This window comes from Bos javanicus, chromosome 6, assembly GCF_032452875.1.
Source record: "Bos javanicus breed banteng chromosome 6, ARS-OSU_banteng_1.0, whole genome shotgun sequence".
In the NCBI taxonomy this organism is placed as follows: Eukaryota; Metazoa; Chordata; class Mammalia; order Artiodactyla; family Bovidae; genus Bos; species Bos javanicus.
The window spans coordinates 66,928,899-66,950,970 of record NC_083873.1 but is presented as its reverse complement, the minus strand read 5'-3'; the positions used below and the strand labels follow the sequence as shown (position 1 = coordinate 66,950,970).

The 22,072-nt window shown below is 40.2% G+C and overlaps 1 protein-coding gene across 6 annotated transcripts in view; it reads left to right on the top strand.

The window, feature by feature from the left end:
• Positions 1-14,663: 14,663 nt before the first annotated feature.
• NFXL1 (nuclear transcription factor, X-box binding like 1) overlaps positions 14,664-22,072 on the top strand; it is a 61,942-nt gene continuing 54,533 nt past the window's right edge. Inside the window, exons 1-3 of one of the 6 annotated variants that reach the window (XM_061420088.1) lie at positions 14,664-15,033; positions 15,432-15,677; positions 18,515-18,688. In XM_061420088.1, the coding sequence (XP_061276072.1) occupies positions 15,434-15,677; positions 18,515-18,688 (418 nt within the window). In that variant the 5' untranslated portion in view covers positions 14,664-15,033; positions 15,432-15,433. Of the gene's footprint in view, positions 15,180-15,431; positions 15,678-18,511; positions 18,689-22,072 lie in introns of all 6 variants that reach the window. The other 5 variants (XM_061420085.1, XM_061420086.1, XM_061420087.1 and 2 more) reach the window with 5 other exon arrangements.

Here is a 22,072-nt window from a genome sequence, read left to right as displayed (position 1 = left end):
AACCTCTAAAACACTGTAAACAGGCTTGAAGGCTCCTCATAGCGGCAGATTTGCTGGGAATAAGTGAGGGTTGCACACCTGGCTCAGGGCTGTCTCCCAAAGGAGAAGCAGCCCCAACCACAGCATCCAGTGGGGGGCACATTGAATCTGATCTGGGCTAGAGACGTATCCAAGGGCTCTGATTTGATGACCTCTGACCCCAAGCTCTGAGCTTACATCAGATAGGTAGCAGGTTCTTGGTGCAAAGCCTTGGGCTAAGGAGGGTTTAGCCAAATCCTTTTTCATGACTCTTCCAGGTGGTGAAGACTCCAGTTTTAGACACCTGGAGTGTGAAGCAGAACTTCACAACTGAGCTCTGGCTTCATGCTTCTGCTGCTGCTAAGTTGCTTCAGTCGTGTCTGACTCTGTGCAACCCCATAGACTGCAGCCCCTGAGGCTCCCCTGTCCCTGGGATTCTCCAGGCAAGAACACTAGAGTAGGTTGCCATTTCCTTCTCCAATGTATGAAAGTGAAAAGTGAAAGTGAAGATGCTCAGTCGTTAGCGACCCCATGGACTGCAGCCTACCAGGCTCCTCCTTCCATGGGATTTTCCAGGCAAGAGTACTGGAGTGGGTTGCCATTGCCTTCTCTGCTGGCTTCATGAGAAAATTAAAAAAAAAAAAAAAAAGACGGGGAACATGTGGCTTTGGTGAGACTGATGGTAAGTGTGCTGACTTGGGTACATGTGGATGTCAAAGCAGGAGCTCTCTTTTATCAATCCAGAGACCATCCACATTCCAGCCTGATCCCGCACTCCAGTGGCTGTCTGGGACTAGGATCTTAACATGTTAAGACTACGACAGGCTTGATGTAAGGACAAGTGAAGGCTGGCTGAAGTTGGAAGATCTTTAGTAATGGCATCTGAGAGGAAATGAGAGGGAGAATTCTGGGACTTGTAGATGGCAGATCAGAGAGAATATGACCCAGGCTTGCCAATGTGTCTGTAAGTATTCTGCCTTCCTCCCAAATCTATTATAATATGATATAGGAAGAGATTACTTCAAGATTTTGCAGAATTTTTAAAAATCAACTTTTCTAACTTGAAATATGATGTGATTAAGCTTCTTACCATTAGGAGGCAATATTGGCCTATAATTATAAACTTCAGAGCCTGAAGCTTTTTTTTTTCTCATAGAAATTGTAGGTAGTAAAATCAGAGCTCTTTGGTAACAATAGGCAGTCTTTCTCTGACATGAATATTTCCAGAAGATTTTAGTATAGACTATATATTAGTCTAAAATGAAAGCATGATCAAATAAAGTATAAAATACAAATGTAATGGGTAAAATAACAACATGAATGGAAGCATTTTAATATTTCTTATTTTCAGGAAGTTCATCTAGGCACTAATATAATTTCATTGCAAGAAGCTTTTACCAATGTGTAAGATGCATTTTAAAGGTAAGCAAAAAGGGGAGAAAAGGAGCAAGCAGCATTTATATTGAGCTTCATTTTGTACTTTTATTTTTTAAAAAGTCCACTGCTTTAAAATATTTGAAAACCACAGATATGTTTTAATAGTGTTGGATGTATGTATGCCTGGCTTGGACATTGTCAGTTTAAGTTATATTCTTCCTTATGACTACTGAAATTTTATTATTGGATGTCCTAGTTTATAGACTATTCAGAATATAAAATACAAAAAAATAGGCTTATAGACTCAGAAGAAACAGTTTGCTATTTGCTGGACTAGTTTATCTCAAGGTGAAGAGAGAAAGTGGGAAATTCAAGAAAAGGGAATCAGAGAATATAGAAAATGCACACTCTACGGATCATCTTATTTATCCCTCCTCATTTTGAAAATACAGAAATGATGATCAGACGACAGTAAAACTGATGAGTATGTAGTAATGGGAACTTTGAATGAGACTGGAAATTTTTGCCATATGTTGGAAAGCAATATGCTGATATCTGCTAGAGCTGCAAGTTGGGTTAACCTAAAACCCAGAAAGTTCATTCTTAGGTGTTTATAGTCACTACAAATATTGGCCACATTCTTCAACAGTGAGACATGTTGAAGGGTGTAATAGTAAAAAAATGTAAGCAACTTAAATGATCATGGAAAGGAGATGACATATAAATTGGAATATATTCATATAATGCATTCTATAAAATGTTTGAATACCAACAACTGCACTCATCTCACATGCTACTAAAGTAATGCTCAAAATTCTCCAAGCCAGGCTTCAGCAATACATGAACTGTGAACTTCCAGATGTTCAAGCTGGTTTTAGAAAAGGCAGAAGAACCAGAGATCAAATTGCCAACATCCGCTGGATCATGGAAAAAGCAAGAGAGTTACAGAAAAACATCTGTTTCAGCTTTATTGACTATGCCAAAGCCTTTGACTGTGTGGATCACAATAAACTGTGGGAAATTCTGAAAGAGATGGGAATACCAGACCACCTGACCTGCCTCTTGAGAAACCTGTATGCAGGTGAGGAAGCAACAGTTAGAACTGGACATGGAACAACAGACTGGTTCCAAATAGGAAAAGGAGTCTGTCAAGGCTGTATATTGTCACCCTGCTTATTTACAGAGTACATCATGAGAAGCGCTGGGCTGGATGAAACACAAGTTGGAATCAAGATTGCCGGGAGAAACAGCAGTAACCTCAGATATGCAGATGATACCACCCTTATGGCAGAAAGTGAAGAAGAACTAAAGAGCCTCTTGATGAAAGTGAAACAGGAGAGTGAAAAAGTTGGCTTAAAACTCAACATTCAGAAAATGAAGATCGTGGCATCTGGTCCCATCACTTCATGGGAAATAGATGGGGAAACAGTGGAAACAGTGGCTGACTTTATTTTGGGGGTCTCCAAAATCATTGCAGATGGTGATTGCAGCCCTGAAATTAAAAGACGCTTACTCCTTGGAAGGAAAGTTATGACCAGGCCAGACAGCATATTAAAAAGCAGAGACATTACTTTGCCAACAAAGGTCCATCTAGTCAAGGCTATGGTTTTTCCTGTGGTCATGTATGGATGTGAGAGTTGGACTGTGAAGGAGGCTGAGCGCTGAAGAATTGATGCTTTTGAACTGTGGTGTTGGAGAAGACTCTTGCGAGTCCCTTGGACTGCAAGGAGATCCAACCAGTCCATCCTAAAGGAGATCAGTCCTGGGTGTTCATTGGAAGGACTGATGTTAAAGCTGAAATTCCAGTACTTTGGCCACCTGATGTGAAGAACTGACTCATTTGAAAAAAACCCTGATGCTGGGAAAGATTGAGGGCAGTCAGAGAAGGGGACGACATGAGGATGAGATGGTTATATGGCATCACCGACTCAATGAACATGAGTTTGGGTAGGCTCCGGGAGTTGGTGATGGACAGGGAGGCCTGGTGTGCTGCAGTCCATGGGGTCGCAAAGAGTTGGACATGACTGAGCGACTGAACTGAACTGAACATTTATGTAGTGCTGAGTTTGTGCCAGGCTCTGTCCCAAGTATTTTGCAGATGTCAATTCATTTAATTCTCAGGACAACCTAGAAGTTAGGTTCTCTTATGTCTCCTGTTTAACAGACGAGGAAATGGAGCCACAGAGAGTTTGCTTATTTTGCCTGATGCCCTCAAGAAGAAAGTTACACAACCATTATTTGAATCCAAGCCCTGAGGCTCCATTGTGTTTGTTCTTAACATTTTCATTTGTGCACTCTTGTATGTACATATAATTGTTATCTATACAAAACTTACAAACATACAGCAAAGTACTAGGTAGCACTTACTGATGTGTACCTATGATATAACAGTTTAATAACAGGCAGGGGAATGAGCAGAAATCAGGAGAGTGGTTACTTCTGTGTTGAATGAAGAGGATGGGATGGAAGAGAAACTGGAAAATTCAGAGGACTTCATTTATATGTTTTATATATTTTAAAACAATATGAAGGAAATAAGTCCAAATATTAAGATTTGACAAACCTGCATACAAATACGGACATATATTCTCTATAATTTTTGGTATATTTGAATTATTTCACAAGAAGAAGAAAAGATGAGTTAAGTATACATTCACACAGCTAGTTTAGTGGCAAAGCCTGGACTTTTAACCCTTGGCTCAGTGTTTACTTCACCATGAGATTGTACTTGATTGCTTTCTACACAGACGAACTTGAGTGCTTTATGAGGCTCTACTTGGTGGTTACATGCCAATTACCTGTGTTTCCACTTGAAGTTAGTCAGAGTGCATATTAAATCACTTGGAGACAATACCTTCTAGAATTACATTCCACGTCTGGCTCTTGGTTTCCTGATGAGTTCAAGGTGAAAGAATGCATTTTTCACCCATGTATTCCTTTGGGATTCTGAAAATAGCAATTTACCACAAAATTACTCATCAGCCTGACAATGTTGGCCCTTAAAAAGAGTTGATATTTGATTTCTTGTCAAATTGCCAGTTCTCCTCTTTTCAGTTAGGTTCCTTTTTGTTTCATCTAGGCTGAGCTTCGGCCAGGTGGACTTGGTCCAAGAAGCTACTTGAGTTAGGTCTTCAGAGAGCAGGGAGCCTGTTTCCTGGGTTTGTCACAAAGATTCATGATGCTGAGGAGCACAGGTATCCTGGTGGCACCCAAGTCCCTGGTGCTCCCTGATATCCTCCAATGGCCTCATTGTGGCAGAAAGAGTGTTGAAGGATGACCATCTGTCTACCATTACCAGGGGGACTCCAGGATAGGAATGTAATTTGTTTCCACTCAGATTTTAGTGTAATAGACCTCTCTCCCTAGTTTCTTAGTTTGCTAAAAATAAGGATAATTAATAGATCTACATTTATGGCTTTTTCCATTGCTCCATTTCTGATATAATTTCAAAGTGCCTAAAAAAGCATAAAATATATAAAATCACCAAAGAAGCATATTACAGTAAAGTAACATGAAATTTACCTTGATTGTACTCCTTTTATTTTTCTGTCTAAAAGAATTGGGCATTTGAAATTCATTGATTAAAGAGAGACAAGACTCCTCAGTGGTAGAAAAATGAGAGTTGTTTTATTAATGAACTGAAATAATGGATAGGTCTTTTAAAAATAAATTTTAGTGCTAAACTCTTTAATATAGATCTCTTTATTTAATGCTACTGACGTAGTCTTATTTCTTTTACCTTGAGAGGTGGCCTTCTTCACTGGTTGTTGTTGTTCAATCACTAAGTCATGTCTAACTCTTTGCAACCCCATGGACTGCAGCACACCAGGCTTCCCTGCTCCGCTGGCCCACATGCCAAACCAGAAAGCTTTTTTGAAGCTCAAAGAGAGTAACCAAAAATAAATCACACACACACACACACACACACACAAATACAAATACATAATATAGATTAACCATATTTCAAATACCTATTTGCCATCAAATGTAGTATACTGTGATACAAGCAATGCAGATTGAGCCTTTGCTTCCTGAGCCCAGTTATAATCACTTTCTTCAAATTATTTGAGCCTCTCAAACTGGAAGCCATAACTGAATAATCTATTTGAGCTGTAAATAAATTTGTGAACAAAAGGAAATCAGTAGATATCACTTATTTAAACTTTTTAAAAGTTATTGTAACAATGATTACCATAATTATTTTTTGAATTTTATAGTAGACTTAGAACAGATATCATACAATAAATGGTGAGGATAAATAGATTCCCTAGGTATTGACTCTAATGGGACTGGTCACATTTGAAAGTGAAAGTGATATCACTCAGTCCTGTCTGACTCTTCACGACCCCATGGACTGTAGTCTACTAGGCTCCTCTATCCATGGGATTCTCCAGGGAAGAGTACTAGAGTGGGTTGCCATTTCCTTCTCCAGGGGATCTTCCCAACCCAGGGATCGAACCCAGGTCTCCTGCACTGCAGAGAGATGCTTTACCATCTGAGCCATTTAAGATGTTTAATTAAACATCATCTTAAAACCAGTAGATGGGCTTCAATAGGGGTAATTCTACTGGAGTGAATACATTTGGGATAAGATAATGAACATTATAATTTTAAAATAATTGGCTCTGAGTAATCAAAGGCAGTGAAGGCTTATATAAGGACTTTGCAGCTAGTAATGTTCTCAGTGGAGATTACAAAAAGATCAAAAAAGACTGGATTTAATTGGAAAGTTTTAAGAAGAAACATGCTCTTGCCTTTATAGAAAATCATGGGGCATCTGAACTTAGAATACTGTATGCATTTCTGTTTAGTGAACAGAATGTACTCTATTAGATGTGGATGGGCCCTAGAGATTGACTACAAGGGTGATAGAGTTGCCACATGTGAATAAATGGTCCAGAGGTAGGGGAGGGTGGGTCTCCAGCTGCGTGATCAGGAGTAAAAGTGACAGCCATGAGACTAGTGACTGGCATCTGAAGTGAGGGGGCCAGTCTTGTGGGATTGAGCCCTTAACCAGTGAGATCTGAACTCTCCAGGCAATTAGTGTCAGAGCTGAATTAAATGTAGGACATCCAGGTGGTACCCACTGAGAACTGAATAATTATTTTGTGGGGAAAAATCCACACATCTGGTATCAAAAGTGTGGCTGGACGTAAAGAGAAATGGGAGAGCCAGCTTTTAGTGGAGACTTGACGTGTTTTAAGCAGAACTCATGATTTTTCCCCCCAAATATATTCCTTTCCTAATATTCTCTCTCTCATAAGAGGGCATTCCATTGGCTCAGTTCCTCTTAATTTCACACCCGCTATCATAATTTGTCAGTGAACTTTGTCAGCTCAACCTTCAAAACATATCCTGCATCTCACTGTAAGTCCTCATATCCAAGCCACCATCTTCACCTGGACTATACACAGCATGTTAAAGGTGTCTATTGCAACTCTTGCTCCCCTTTCCCCAATAGCCCACTTTGAGGTAGAGCTGCCATTGTGATCTTACAAAAACAAAATCAGATCATGTTGCTTCCTTGCCTCAGCTTGCTTACAGTTAAATCCAAAGTCCTCACCATAGCCCTACGTGAAATGGCCCCGATCATCTCTCTGATTTGGTGTCCTACTGCTCTTCTGCCTGCTCAAACTCTTTTAGTTATATTGGCCTCCTTGTTGGTCCTTAAACATACCAAGTATGCCCCCTTTTCTGGGTCCTTGTTTTCTTTTTCTCTCCCTGGAAAATTCTTTCCCCAGTATCCAGTGGGTGTTGCACCTTCGTTCAGATCTCTGCTCAAACGTCACCATGGTAGAGTACCTTCTTTGCTCAGTCTGAATTGAAAACCTCTTCACCGCATCTCCCCACACAGATCACTGCTTCATATTATATCTTAATTTATATTTTACTTGTTTGCTATCTGCTTTCCCCATTCAAATGTAAGTTCCATGAGGACAGGTACTTTATTTCATGTGCTGCTCTATTTCCAGTATATAGAAAATGTCTAGGCATAATAGGGGTCTGTTGAGTGAATTAATAAATGCATTTTTCCAACCAATCCTGGGAGATATAACTCAAGAGTTCAAATTAAGGTAACTGAAAGATTATGATTACTGTAGTGTGATTATTTGCACATCTGAATTTGTAAACTGAATCCTACAAGTACAATTTAATTCTACGGAGAAGGCAATGGCACCCCACTCCAGTACTCTTGCCTGGAGAATCCCATGGATGGAGAAGCCTGGTGGGCTCTAGTCCATGGGGTCGCTAAGAGTCAGACACGACTGAGCGACTTCACTTTCACTTTTCACTTTCATGCATTGGAGAAGGAAATGGCAACCCACTCCAGTGTTCTTGCCTGGAGAATCCCAGGGACGGGGGAACCTCATGGGCTGCCATCTATGGGGTTGCACAGAGTCAGACATGACTGAAGCGACTTAGAAGCAGCAGCAGCAGCGATTCTTTTACAAGGCTCTTCCTAGCTCAAATTTTCCTATTATTTCTACATTCATTTCCCTGAAAAATCTCCCTTTTATAATGTCATCTCCCTTCTCTTGAACCTCACAGTGGCTACTTAGTGTCAACATTGAAACCAAAATTTTCTACTTCTGTTTCACAGTGTTCAACCCCATTAATCACTTTTGCCTGGGGATTCAGTAGAATTTTCTTCTGTCTGGTTCAAACATGTGCTTTGTTTGTTTTCACTTCTAAACCTTGGCTCATTCCATCCCTACCAAATATAGTGCCTCTTACTTACAACACGAGAGAAGACTCTACACATGGACATCACCAGATGGTCAATACCGAAATCAGATTGATTATATTCTTTGCAGCCAAAGATGGAGAAGCTTGATACAGTCAACTAAAACAAGACCAGGAGCTGACTGTGGCTCAAATCATGAATTCCTTATTGCAAAATTTTTAAATTGAAGAAACTAGGGAAAACCACTAGACTATTCAGGTATGACCTAAGTCAAATTCCTTGCAATTATACAGTGGAAGTGACCAAGAGATTCAAGGGATTAGATCTGATAGACAGAGTGCCTCAAGAACTATGGATGGAGATTCATGACATTGTACAGGAGATGGATCAAGACCATCCCCAAGAAAAAGAAATGCAAAAAAGGAAAAATGGTTGTCTGAGGAGGCCTTACAAATAGCTGAGAAAAGAAGAGAAGCTAAAGGCAAAGGAAAGATATACCTATCTGAATGTAGAGTTCCAAAAAGTAGCAAGGAGAGATAAGAAAGCCTTCCTCAGTGATCAGTGCAAAGAAATAAAGGAAAACAATAGAACGGGAAAGACTAGAGATCTCTTCAAGAAAATTAGAGATACTAAGGGAGTATTTCACGCAAAGATGGGCAGAAATGATATGGACCTAACAGAAGCAGAAGATATTAAGAAGAGGTGGCAAGAATACACAGAAGAACTATAGAAAAAGATCTTCATGACCTAGATAACCACGATGGTGTGATCACTCACCTAGAGCCAGACATCCTGGAATGTGAAGTCAAGTGGGCCTTAGGAAGCATCACAATGAACAAAGCTAGTGGAGATGATGGAATTCCAGTTTATCTATTTCAAATCCTAAAAGATGATGCTGTGAAAGTGCGGCAGCCAATATTCCAGCAAAGTTGGAAAACTCAGCAATGGCCACAGGACTGGAAAAGGTCAGTTTTCATTCCAATTCCAAAGAAGGGCAATGCTAAAGAATGCTCATACTACCACATAATTTTACTCATCTCACACACTAGTAAAGTAAAGCTCAAAAATTCTCCAAGCCAGGCTTCAACAGTATGTGAACCACGAACTTCCAGGGGTTCAAACTGGATTTAGAAAAGGCAGAGGAACTAGAGATGAAACCGCCAACATCTGTTGGATCATCAAAAAGCAAGAGAATTCCAGAAAAATATCTACTTCTGCTTTATTGACTATGCCAAAGTCTTTGACTGTGTAGATCACAACAAACTGTGGAAAATTCTGAAAGAGATGGGAATACCAGATCACCTTACCTGCCTCCTAAGAAATCTGCATGCAGGTCAAGGAGCAACAGTTAGAACCGGACATGGAACAACAGACTGGTTCCAAATTGGGAAAGGAGTACGTCAAGGCTGTATATTGTCACCCTGCTTATTTAACTTATATGAAGAGTACATTATGCCAAATGCCAGACTGGATGAAGCACAAGCTGGAATCAAGATTATCAGGAGAAATATCAATAACCTCAGATATGCAGATGACACCACCCTTATGGCAGAAAGTGAAGGAGAACTAAAGAGCCTCTTGATGAAAGTGAAACAGGAGAGTGAAAAAGTTAGTTTAAAGCTCAACATTCAGAAAAGTAAGATCATGGCATCCGGTCCCATCACTTCATGGCAAATAAATGGGGAAACAGTGGAAACAGTGGCTGACTTTGTTTTTTTGGGCTCCAAAATCACTGCAGATGGTGATTGCAGCCATGAAATTAAAAGACCCTTGCTCCTTGGGAGAAAAGCTATGCCAAACCTAGACAGCATATTAAAAAGCAGAGATATTACTTTGTTGACAAAGGTCTGTCTAGTCCAAGATATGGTTTTTCCAGTAGCCATGTATGGATGTGAGAGTTGGACTGTGAATAAAGCTGAGCGCCGAAGAATTGATGCTTTTGAACTGTGGTGTTGGAGAAGACTCTTTAGAGTCCCTTGGACTGCAGGAAGATATCAAAGCAGTCCATCCTAAAGGAAATGAGTCCTGAATATTCATTGGAAGGATTGATGCTGAAGCTGAAATTCCAATACTTTGGCCACCTGATATGAAGAACTAACTCCTTGGAAAAGACCCTGATGCTGGGAAAGATTGAAGGCAGGAGGAGAAGGGGACGAAAGAAGATGAAATGGTTGGATGGCATCACTGACTCGATGAACATGAGTTTGAGTGAGCTGCGGGAGTTGGTGATGGACAGCAAGCCTAGTGTGCTGCAGTCCATGGGGTTGCAAAGTGTCGGACACAACTCAGCGACTGAACTGACTGACCACTTACATCCACATCTTAGTCTGCCTTTAATAGTTTTCTCAGTTCTCAGCATCTCAGTGAACCTTCTCATTCCTATTCTGGTTCTTTATTTACAATGAACCCTTCCCATCTCTGAGTGCAAATATGTAATGCCTGACAATATTGGATAACTGCCAGAGTCAGTTTATAAAAAAAATTATTTCATTTATTTTTGGCTCTGCTGGTTCTTGGTTACTGTGTGGGCTTTTCTCTAGTTGTGCTGAGCAGGGGCTACTCTAGTTGCTGTGCACGGGCTACTCATGGCCGTAGATTCTCTTGCTGTGGAGTACAGGCTCTAGGACACGTGAGCTTCAGTGATTGTGGCATGTGGGCTCAGTAGTTTTGGTTCCCTGGGCTCTAGTGCGCAGACACAATAGTTGAGGCACCTGGGCTTAGTTGCTCTGGAGCACTTGGCATCTTCCTGTACCAGGGATCGAACCTGTGTCTTCTGTGTTGACTGACAGATTCTTTACCACTGAGCCACCAGGGAAGCCCCAGACTCAATTATTGATTGATGGATGGGTTATTTAGCCGAATATTAGAAATAGTTTACATGAAATATGAATAAATGTTTGGTTAACTTTTGTTTTTGAAGGTTTTACTGGAAAAAGAAACTGATGACCCAGTTTAAAAATTATGTTATTTTAATGAAATTAACATTATACAATACTATTTTTATCACTCAGTTCTCTCAGTATTAATAATTAAAGCAAAATAAGAATCTATCCTTGAAAGTTATTTGTGTTTAACCTGCCTAGAGAAATCAGCCTGATTATTCAATTTTCTAATTTTGTTTTGTCCCACGGATAGCACTTCTGTCCCACTTATTGCAACTGGTGTATTTTGCACTTTATGTTGTACCCTTTATTTTCTTCTTAACACTTTCCCTCTTTATTTCCTTGTTAACTATATTTATTTTTGCTGTCAATGTGATTGGATGATATCCAATATGTCAAGTAAAATGTATTCAGTGCTTGTATTGGTCTTGGTCCAATCAACAATAGAAACCACTCAGTTCAGTTCAGTTCAGTTCAGTCGCTCAGTCGTGTCTGACTCTTTGTGACCCCATGAATTGCAGCACACCAGGCCTTCCTGTCCATCACCAACTCCCGGAGTTCACTCAGACTCACGTCCATCGAGTCGGTGATGCCATCCAGCCATCTCATCCTCTGTCGTCCCCTTCTCCTCCTGCCCCCAATCCCTCCCAGCATCAGTCTTTTCCAATGAGTCAACTCTTCGCATGAGGTGGCCAAAGTACTGGAGTTTCAGCTTTAGCCTCATTCTTTCCAATGAATACCCAGGACTGATCTCCTTTAGAATGGACTGGTTGGATCTCCTTGCAGTCCAAGGGACTCTCCAGAGTCTTCTTCAACACCACAGTTCAAGAGCATCAATTCTTCAGCACTCAGCTTTTTTCACAGTCCAGCTCTCACATCCATACATGACCACTGGAAAAACCATAGCCTGGACTAGATGGACCTTTGTGGGTCAAGTTTTATATAAAGAATTATTAAGCTCTTATAAAAGAAGGACTAGAAGGAAACTATGTATGGTGTTCTAGGACTGAGGGAGAATACCCAAGGAAGGACAAACTTGGAAGAGTTTCCCTCCCCAAGGTTGATTCAGTCTTACTGGTGAAGGTGTAGTTCAGCCCACTAGATAGCAGAGAAGCTTGCTGGTTTGTTCAGGCCACAGCTGTTCTGCAGTCTCCTGCGGAGTGCAGTGATCAGAAACCAGAGGGGTGAGTTTGCAGAGGGGATGGGAGCCAAGGCTCAGGGGTGCTGTGGCAGGTATGAGGAGGGTGTCAGCTGCAAAGGGAATGGTGACTCAGGGGGATCAGTGGTGAGCAGAAGACCTTAAGGTAGGTTTCCATGTTGAGAGGGCTGCTTTGGAAGTTTATCTCCAGGCCAGGCAAATGCTGCAAGGTGGTTGACCTACTATACAGCAGCAGGAAATAACAGGAGAGCGTGTTGCTTCCTCCAATGCTTCTCCAGTGCCCTCTGCCGAGAAAACTTAACATCTCTGGTGAGATGCTTCAAGTTGTGTCCTGTCACAGAGCATATACTGAAGGGTGAATAGGAGCTGAGGGGCAATGTATTGATAACAGGCAAAGTGTTTACCTGAGTCTAGATGTATTTGTCAAAGATCAATGTATTTAGGGAGCTATATTGAAACACTGGCAAAATGAATCCGTATCAGGAAGACATGTCAGTAATGGACAAATAATTTTTTAAATGACTGGACAATAGGGGTATTCAGATATCCAAATTTTTCTATATTTTATTTTAGGATTCTTTAAAAAATTGAGGTGTGTCATACATATAGTAAGTTGCACAAATCATAAATGTATAATATTTTGAGTTTTAACACATGTACACACAAGTAAAACTACCACCCAGATTAAGATACAATTTTCCCACCACTCAGGAGGATACCTTATTCCTCCTCCCAATTAAAATTCTCCCACCCCTACCAGGAGTATGCACTAATCTGGCCTCTGTTACTTGTTCAGGAACTTCATGAAATTGGATTCACAAGTAAGTCATCTGTTGTGTCTGGCCTCTTTTGTTCAACATGGTATCTTTGAGATTCACTCATCTTGCTTCACATATCAGTATTTCTTTTGGCATAGCATTCTATTATATGAATATACCACAATTTTTCTATCCTGTTGATAGACATGTGGTTTGTTCCTAGTTTTTGACTATTATGAGGAAAGCTGCTATAAAATGAGTTTTTGTGAAGCTGTGCACTCAGGTCTTTCAGGTATATATTCAGAAGTGGAATTACGTGGGCCTTGGAACATGCCAAACATTTTTCTAAAAGGTTTGAACCAATTTCCACTCCTACCAAAATGCATGAGAGTTCCAATTGCTCCATATTGTTGCCAGTACTTGGTGCATCTTTTGTTTTTAGCTTTTCTTGAGGGTAGTATTTTTAATAATTAAGATTAATTAGAACTATACAATTATATTTATCACTTTTATAATCTTAACTATATAATATTTATCATCTTCATGTATTTCTCATGTTCCCCTTTGATAAATAGAACTTGTTTCCTTCAAATGTTATCTGATATTTCAAAGTGAAAATAGCAGAAAATGGTATTTTGAAATGTGCTCTAAGTTTACCTATACTTCCACATTACAAATCCATCAGCTCTCCACTAAGCTTTTTGAGAATAATATAATAAATGCTTGCTCATTCACATAGCATATAACATTCTTTTTGACTCCGCAGTAGTTATTATGATTATCAATTATCATTGTAAAATGGCAAGGGAAAAACTCTGAACAACTGAGCCTTTTGCCTGATTAGGGCCTCTAAACCTAAGTGGAATTTCTATGTAAACATTACTTTTTCACAGTAATTAAGTAGTAGGATGTTTTTAAGAGTATAGTACAGGAGTCACACAGCTCAGCTGCAGTCCTGGCTCTGCTAGGATATTTAATAAGAAAGTTTTCTGTGTCTTTATTTTCTAATTTACAAAATGGAATAGAAAACAACACCAGGCTATGTCAAGGGCAAGGAACTTAACTTCTCTATCCCACAGTGTAAAATGGGGATAAAAATAGCATTATTGAGTATCACACTGTTAAAATACATATATATGTAAAACACTTTGCATAGTGCCTGGAACTTAATAAATGCTATATTAATATTAGGTATTCATTAAGCTGAAGAGTTGTAAAGGGCCGTGTAGTCCCAAACAGCAATTAATATATTTCTCAATCCCAGACAGACGCCTGAATTTTTAAAATTTCTCCCACTCTTCTCTTTATCTATTATTGAAAACAGCAAAGCCAGAAGAATCAGGACCAGACCTGGCTCTTAACTACTTTTCCTTTTGTTGTGAAAGTAAAAATCGGCCTGCTTCAGAAACAGTACATTATAAACTATAAAGGACTTTGATACTAATGCCGTTAGATTTATCTTCTACATCCCTTTAGTAATTCAGAAGAGCGTTTTCTCCACTCCAGCCACTTTACCGCAGCACTCCCTCGGCTTTCCCTCCCTCTTCCCCGACCTCAAAGTATTTTTCTCGTAAATGCTTTTTCCTATCTGCGAGAAAAGTTCCCTGGCACCAAAGACAGTGGGCAGTCAATTACGACCACTGGTACAGACTCCAGCTAGGTTCAGGGAAGTTTCGAGAAAAAAACAGCAACCTTCGGTGTCCTGAACACCTCAGGGCCCGCCCACTTCCCCATCTAGTTCGCTCTCTCTGCGCCCTGCCCGCCCGAAGTGAAAGTGAAAGTCGCTCAGTCGTGTCCGACTCTTTGCGACCCCATGGACTATACAATCCAAAGAATTCTCTAGGTCACAATACTGGAGTGGGTAGCCTTTCCCTTCTCCAGGGGATCTTCCCAACCCAGGGATCGAACCCAGGTCTCCAGCATTGCGGGCGGATTCTTTACCAGCTGAGCCACAAGGGAAGCCCGAACCCCAGAGCATTTCGGGAACTGTAGGCCCGGTTTCCGAAGGCCCGGTTCAGTTGGCGCATGCGTTCCGAGGGCTGGCCAACACACAGAAAAGGTCCCGGATGAGGAAGCGGCCGGTGATGCCACGCGTTCTGCGATTTGTGAGCCTGGACTTCTGGGAATTGTAGTCGCTTGAGGCGGGCGCCGTCGGTAAGGAGACGTAGCTTTCCTTGGGGTTTGCTACTGCAGTTGCTTCCCGGCGGGATACGCCGGGTTAGTCGGTTGTTCTCCCATCACCGCGCTACTCCGAGGTCCAGGAGGCTCCTTCCTTCTCTCTCGACTCTTTCTCCGTGGCTGTATGCGCCTTGCTCTGCAGTCCATTTCTCTGCCTAGCTCTCTCCCTCTCCTAGCCATCTCCAAAGCCTGGGCGTAGCGGGGGTTCGCCCTCTGGGAGAGACAGGGCCGCGACCTTTTCAAATCCGGCCCCCGTCCGGCGGAGACCCTCCTCATTTCACCCTCATCTCGGTTTCCCTCACTGTCCTTTTCCCCAGACTCTTCGGCACCACAGACCTCACGCTCCTTCCACTTTTTTTTTTTTCCCTCTGCAGGGATGGAAGCTTCCTGGCGCCAGGTAGCCGGTGGTCGAGGCCGAGCCCGAGGACGAGGCACTGCGGCCCCCTCCTCGGGAAATGGAGTCCATCTCCGCGGCGCCGGAGGAGGGCGAGAGAAGGGGTCGGTGGGCGCTGCTGTTCCTGGCCTCAGCCCCGGAGGAGCGGCCACCCCTGCGGCTGCAGGTAGCTCAGCGCGGCGCTGCCCCGCGGGGTCTGAAGCGCCTCAGACTTCCGTGGCCGGTGGTGAGAATGGCTCCTGTTCTCGGGCTCACCTGAATACCCACCTCCTAAGGCACTGCCTAGTCTGAGCTGCCTCCTCATTCACTACTTTCCTTCTTCGGGAGTTTATAATTGGCCTCACTTCTCAAAGCTTTCAGGCAACTGTTCATTCTAGGCCAATTCCCATCACACCTTATTCATCATCAGTTTAATTGATATTAATCTTTATTATTTCTCCGTCCCGTAGTCTTCTCTTCTCTCTTGTCTATTGAATTCCCAAGGTTGCAAATCGTAGCCCAGCGGTCTGATTTAGCGTATAGTTTGGTTAACACAATGCGTTAAATCTGAATTGATTGCCGGCAGTTTTTTGGTTTTTCTTTTTAAAATTTCATAAAAACCCGGTTAGCAACTTTTCTTCTCAAACACTGTGGCTTTGGTACTTTTATGCGTGGCAACAGTCGGTTGGGCCGAGTTACAGAAGTCCCTTTTAGATTGGATTTAGGCTTTCCCCTTCGCATTGTGTCTCCTACTTCTGGGGCTGTTTGTCATTTTCCATCTTTGTTTGATTGCCTAGTTTAGTGACCTTAATTATCTATGCCCTATATGCACTTGAGTTTGTGGTACTGTTTTCTACTGGGGTCACAAATTTCATGTCCTTTCCTGGATATATCTGGTGTGGCCTCCTTCAGCTTGTCAGTATCCTTCACCCAAGGCAACGGACAGGAGTTGGAGCTAACTCACAAGAGATAGTGAAGGACAGGGGACCCGGGCTTGCTGCAGTTCATGGGGTTGCAAAGAGCTTAGTGACTGAACAACAAAGCAGTGTTTTGGTGGCGTGCACACATGCAGCTTTCAGTTGTCCACAGCAGTGAAAGAGTGCAGGGGGTCAGAGAATAATCCCGGAAATCATTTTATTGTTGTATTTTTCAAAATATATTTTTTTGGGTGGAGGAGCAAATTGAGCTTCTGAATGTTATACCTCCTCCAGCTAATTTTAAAGTTAGGTGATAGAAAATTCTGAGTTTAGAATAGTGATGAGTTACTGAGTATGATATTGGTGGTACTGAGGTATGCAAGAGGGAGACTTGTGAACAGTTTTGGTGAACTTCCTTGGATTTTGTGGTTAGAGAAAAGCAAGCATCCTTCAACTGGATAATTGAGATTTGACTGTAAAAAATAATATATGGGAAGGTTGCTTTGTCAGCTGTCTTTGAGATGATCTGATCTGGGTCTATTGATCAGGTTATGAATGTTTTTATTATATCTGCTTCAACCTTTAAAAAAATTTTGAGTCATATATCTTATATCAATTAGTTTTCTACTAGTACTCAAAGATTCCTATGTAAGCTCTGTACATTTTCCTCCAGTTTTACTTGAAATATCCAGGAGTTCCAGCCAAACCAGCTGCAATAAGAAAAGGAGAGGATTTCATGAGGAAAATAAAGATAAAACATCATTAAATACAAGTACACCACCTAAAATAGGAAAGTTTTTATGAGTAGTGACTCATCAGTTTCAAGCATAAAGTGCATTTCTTAGTGCACTGATGAATTAAGGCACTCATGAATTAAGATCAATTCAGTATGTTTGTGGCTCCTTTCTTGAACTGTGGTTGCTGTCTAGAAGGGTTTATTAATAATGCTTGTAGAGAATTCTGATAGTCCTGCTCTTGAGGAGTTTGAAGTCTCATTGGGAATGTGCTATGAAGTAGTCTAATTCTTTTTTGCATTATTTAAGACAGTAACAAAGTCAGAAGTACAGACAGTGCTAAGCAGAATAACGGAACTAATTCAAAACTTACTTAACGTTTCTTTTTGGAATGAAGTTGTGAGAAGCACATTTTCCATGTTAGCAGTATTTTGTGTTGGATTCCTGTGCTTAGTCACTCAGTCGTGTATCACTGTTTGCGATCCCGTGGACTGTAGCTCGATAGGCTCCTCTGGCCATGGGGAGTCTCCAGGGAAGAATACTGGAATGGGTTACCATGCCCTCTTCCAGGGGATCTTCTTGTGGCCCAGGGATCGAACCCAGGTCTCCCGCATTGCAGACAGATTCTTTACTGTCTGGCACTTTATGGTCTGATTCTTTACAGTCTGTCTGATTCTTTACCGTCAGTCACTTTTTGTGTGGGATTAATGTTCAGTAAATGTGTTTTGTGACCACATGCTAATAAAGACAAAAAAGTTCTTGCGCTTTCTAAGCAGCAATTGTAAACATAGTGAGTATACAGTGAATATTGCTTGTGCTAAGTCTTTGGTGGGCCAGGCCATGTTGGGTTTGTAGTATGGAAGAAGATGATTTGAAAAAGCACGTGGCTTTGCTGATTTTGATGTGCTCCCAGTGGGTATGTTTCCCACCTCTTAAGAATCACTGTGTACCATTCATTCATTTAAAACTTTTTTTTATTATTGGAGTATAATTTCTTTGCATTGTTGTGTTAGTTTTTGCTGTACAACCAAGTGAATCGGCTATGTGTATCCCTTCCCTCTTGGACTTTCCTACCATTTATTTTTAAACATCTCACTTTAATTTTGTTAATGTCCTTGTCTTGAGGTTGATCACCAGTTTTTTGATACTTTAACATGCCTTTGTAAATTAAAAAATTGATTTGTTAGTCACTCTAGAACAGTTTGTTGCATTTAGCAGAATATTTAACAAAAGTGAAAGTTTATATTGTGGTATTCTCTTTACCTATATGATAAGAAATTTGAAAATACTTTTTTTCATAGATGACAGTAAAATAGAATGCACCAAAGGTGACTTTTAAATCTGTATTTTAATAATGTGTTGGTATATCATGTCTGTCTTTTTGCGAGATTGTTTTGCAGAAATGAAAAACATTTTTTTTTTCTATTAAGCAGAGCTAATGTCTCAAAAGAAATTTGAGGAAATCAAGAAGGCTAATCAGGCTGCAGCCAAAAAAATTGTTGAAGAACACTTTAGCTCTTCATCTGAAGAAGAAGGGGATGAAGATTTTGAAGGAAAAAGAGGAAAAATAGTTGCTAATACATTTATAACTTATACTACTCAGACAGGTACTGTATGAGCTTTTAAATTTTGATATTTTTACATCAAATGAAAAATATATTCCTGACTTTTTCTAACACCTTTACTCTGTGTGGGATACTTTTTGTATCTTAAGAATGAACATTCTTATGCTATGGAGTTGAATTTTTACACCTTTTATTATTTGCTGCCACCACTGCTAAGTCGCTTTAGTTGTGTCCGACTCTGCAACCCCATAGACGGCAGCCCACCAGGCTCTCCCATCCCTGGGATTTTCCAGGCAAGAACACTGGAGTGGGTTACCATTTCCTTCTCCAATACGTAAAAGTGAAAGTGAAGTCGCTCAGTCGTGTCCGACCCTCAGCGACCCCATGGACTGCAGCCTTCCAAGCTCCTCTGTCCATGGGATTTTCCAGGCAAGAGTACTGGAGTGGGGTGCCATTGCCTGCTCCGTTTACTATTTGAGTTATATGTTTTATCACAGTAATAGGATGGCAATGTCTTTTATAGCCTTAGAAATTCTCTTTGGTGTTTCATTGGCATCTCATTAGTATGCCTGGGTGGTGGGGATGGGGGATCGTCCCTGAGAGATGAGTTGGGTCCAGTTGTTCCTGATGATGGTTTGATTGCACTTGAAGACTTTGAATACTCCTTTAAATTGATTCTTCATTTTTCTCTTTTTCATTATGTTAAATGTATCTTGGAGTCAGTTTCATTTCTTAACTTTATTCCTTTATTTTATATCTTACAACTTCTGATGTTTATGCTTTAAAAAAAATCTTAGTCTCCTCAGGTTCAGTGTGTACAGTCACATTGTATGTTGTATATATCTGGGTTACTTAACCACATTCGTTTATGAGAGCAAGGGGCAAAGTGATGTTGCTGTGAAGATTTGGTACTAAGTGTAGAAATAGATTATTTTCTGTGAAGTGCTCTTACATATTCCACATTTTATGCTTACAGTCATTGCTGGAAGCATTCTTGAAGGTATTATCCATAGTAGTTGCTGAGTATATTGATAGCATCATGAGCCTGGGTACATATCATCAAAATGGTTTCCAAGGAATTTACCCTGTCTGGCAAGGAATTAAGATTAGGAATCTTGACTGAGAAGTCTGACTCAGCCAGGTAAAAGTTGGCAAAGAGGAACCTTGAGGTTTCTTGCTTTTAAAGGATTTCATAGAAAGTAACTTCAGGCTTCCTTCAAGAAGACCTCACTTAAACCATTCTAGGTACAGGTGTTATTTTTAAATAGGAAATCCAGTGATATAACCAAGTATTTCTGTCTAGTGTTTAGAAAACTTTTATCATTTATGAGTATTGTTAATTTTAACCCGGCTTTCATCTCAAAGTGTTAAGGCGATTTTCTTACGCTGTATTGTGTCAAATCCATAAGTATTTTGATATCCATTCCATTGTGTTCTGTACTTTGCCTCTACCAAAGTCAGGAAACTTGACTAGTACAGTAAATGCCAGAGTTATGAGATGGTTCCCATCTCACGTTAGTGAATTGAACACCAGAACTCACAGCCTTTATACTTCCATGTCAAGTTTCAGACTTTAATGGCAGCTTCCTGTTGGGTATTGCTGTCTTGCTGGCCTATGGAAACATAAACATATGTTGAACGATAACTTATTTATTGTCTTATTTTCTTTATATTAATTAGTAGTGCCACAGTTTTCCCAGTCACCCACCTAAGGCAGAAATCTGGGAGCAGGGTTGGCATATACATGACATGAGTATATTTTATTTGCTCCCACTCCTCCCCTCAGCCTATGTCAGACAGCTCTTCAGGCACAGCAATCTTTCCTTCTGAATCTTGGCATGAACGTTGACTTTTCAAAGCAACACAATCTCATTGTCACGAAGTCCTGCTGAGTTTTACTTCCTAAATTTCTTAAATTCACCCCACCTTTCCCCATACTGTCATCACCTTAATTCAGGCCCCTACAGCTGTTTAATAGGTTTAATAGCTATTAAATAATAGTTATTTAAATCCACATAATAGCTCTGTGGGGTAGATATTATTATTACTACTATTTTAAAGATGAGAAAGCTGAGATGGACACATTGACTTACTAAATGTCTTTTTTGCTTCATCTGCTGTAACTACCTCCTCTCTGGTACTTCATGTTTCCAGTCTTGGCCTCCTCACAGTCATTTTTCTTCAGTTGCCAGAGTGATCTTGTTAAAATGCATGACTTCAAATGCCATCCTGTCCACCATGACATCTTGGGCACTATACTTTATTGCTGCAGCCAAGTTTTAACACAATTTTCAAAGAAGTCTTACATAAATTTTATAAATATAAGATTAGACTTTATTAAAGTCTATTCATCTTGTTTTTATCTTCTATGTTACATGGTAGCTGTTAAATTAGATGAAATTTTAAAATGCTCTACATTTGTTAGAGCCAGCCATGTCAAAGAGCAAAATAAATACATAGAATATGGTTATTAAGTCTGTCTTTAAGGATTCTCGTCAAACTTTGATGTTTGTTCAAAACAATTGTCTTAGTAAGTTTATAGTATTTTATAGTTTTGGGAGTGATTTTATATATATTTTGTTGAATAACCTAAATTATACTTGTGTTTATAGTATGGTAGAACAAGATTTTGTGACTTTTGTGTTTACTTAGATGGTCTTAGAAAGTAAAGAATTATCCAAGTGTCCTTCTTATTTTTCTTTTTGATGACATAAATTTTGGCTTGTACAATTTTATTGCCATGTTCTGTACTTATGATAGTTTATGCCAGTAGTGTACTTTTCCTGGAGACTTGGTTAACCTCTATTGAATAATCTTTATTATACTAAAGGCCTGTAGGTTTATTTTTCTTATACTAAAGTGACTCAGATTATTGTCCTTTTGGTGTCATGTGAGCTTCAGGGTTGCTTTTCTGCCTTTCATTGTGCTGTTATTTCTTGGACCTTCCTGTATTAAACCCTTGCTGCAGCATAGCATAGTGGTCAAGAGGGCTCACTTTGGAGCCATACCGAAGTTACTTAAATGTTATGTGCTTCAGTTTTCTCATCTGTAAAATGAAATTAAAAACATCTTATTTAATCTTACTGAAATACAAATAGTGCAGTGTCTACCAAGTAAATGCTTAATGATTGCTTAAAGAAAATATGGTGTAGTAATTTTTTTTCTAAGTCATGCTTCCTTTTTAAGCAGAAATAGCATAATTTGATGAAACAAGGTTATTGTATTGTATTGATCTTTTCATTCGACAGATTTTTACTAAGAACATGCTTTGTCAGACAGACAGACTCATATACACAGACTCTTATGCACTTACACATTGATAGACATATGCTTATATTTAGGCTCAGTGGCTCTGCTGAGCTTTTGCTTTTCAGTTCCTTTCACCTCGCTTTAGGTATGCTTTCTCTTATTACTTGGCATCTTGCT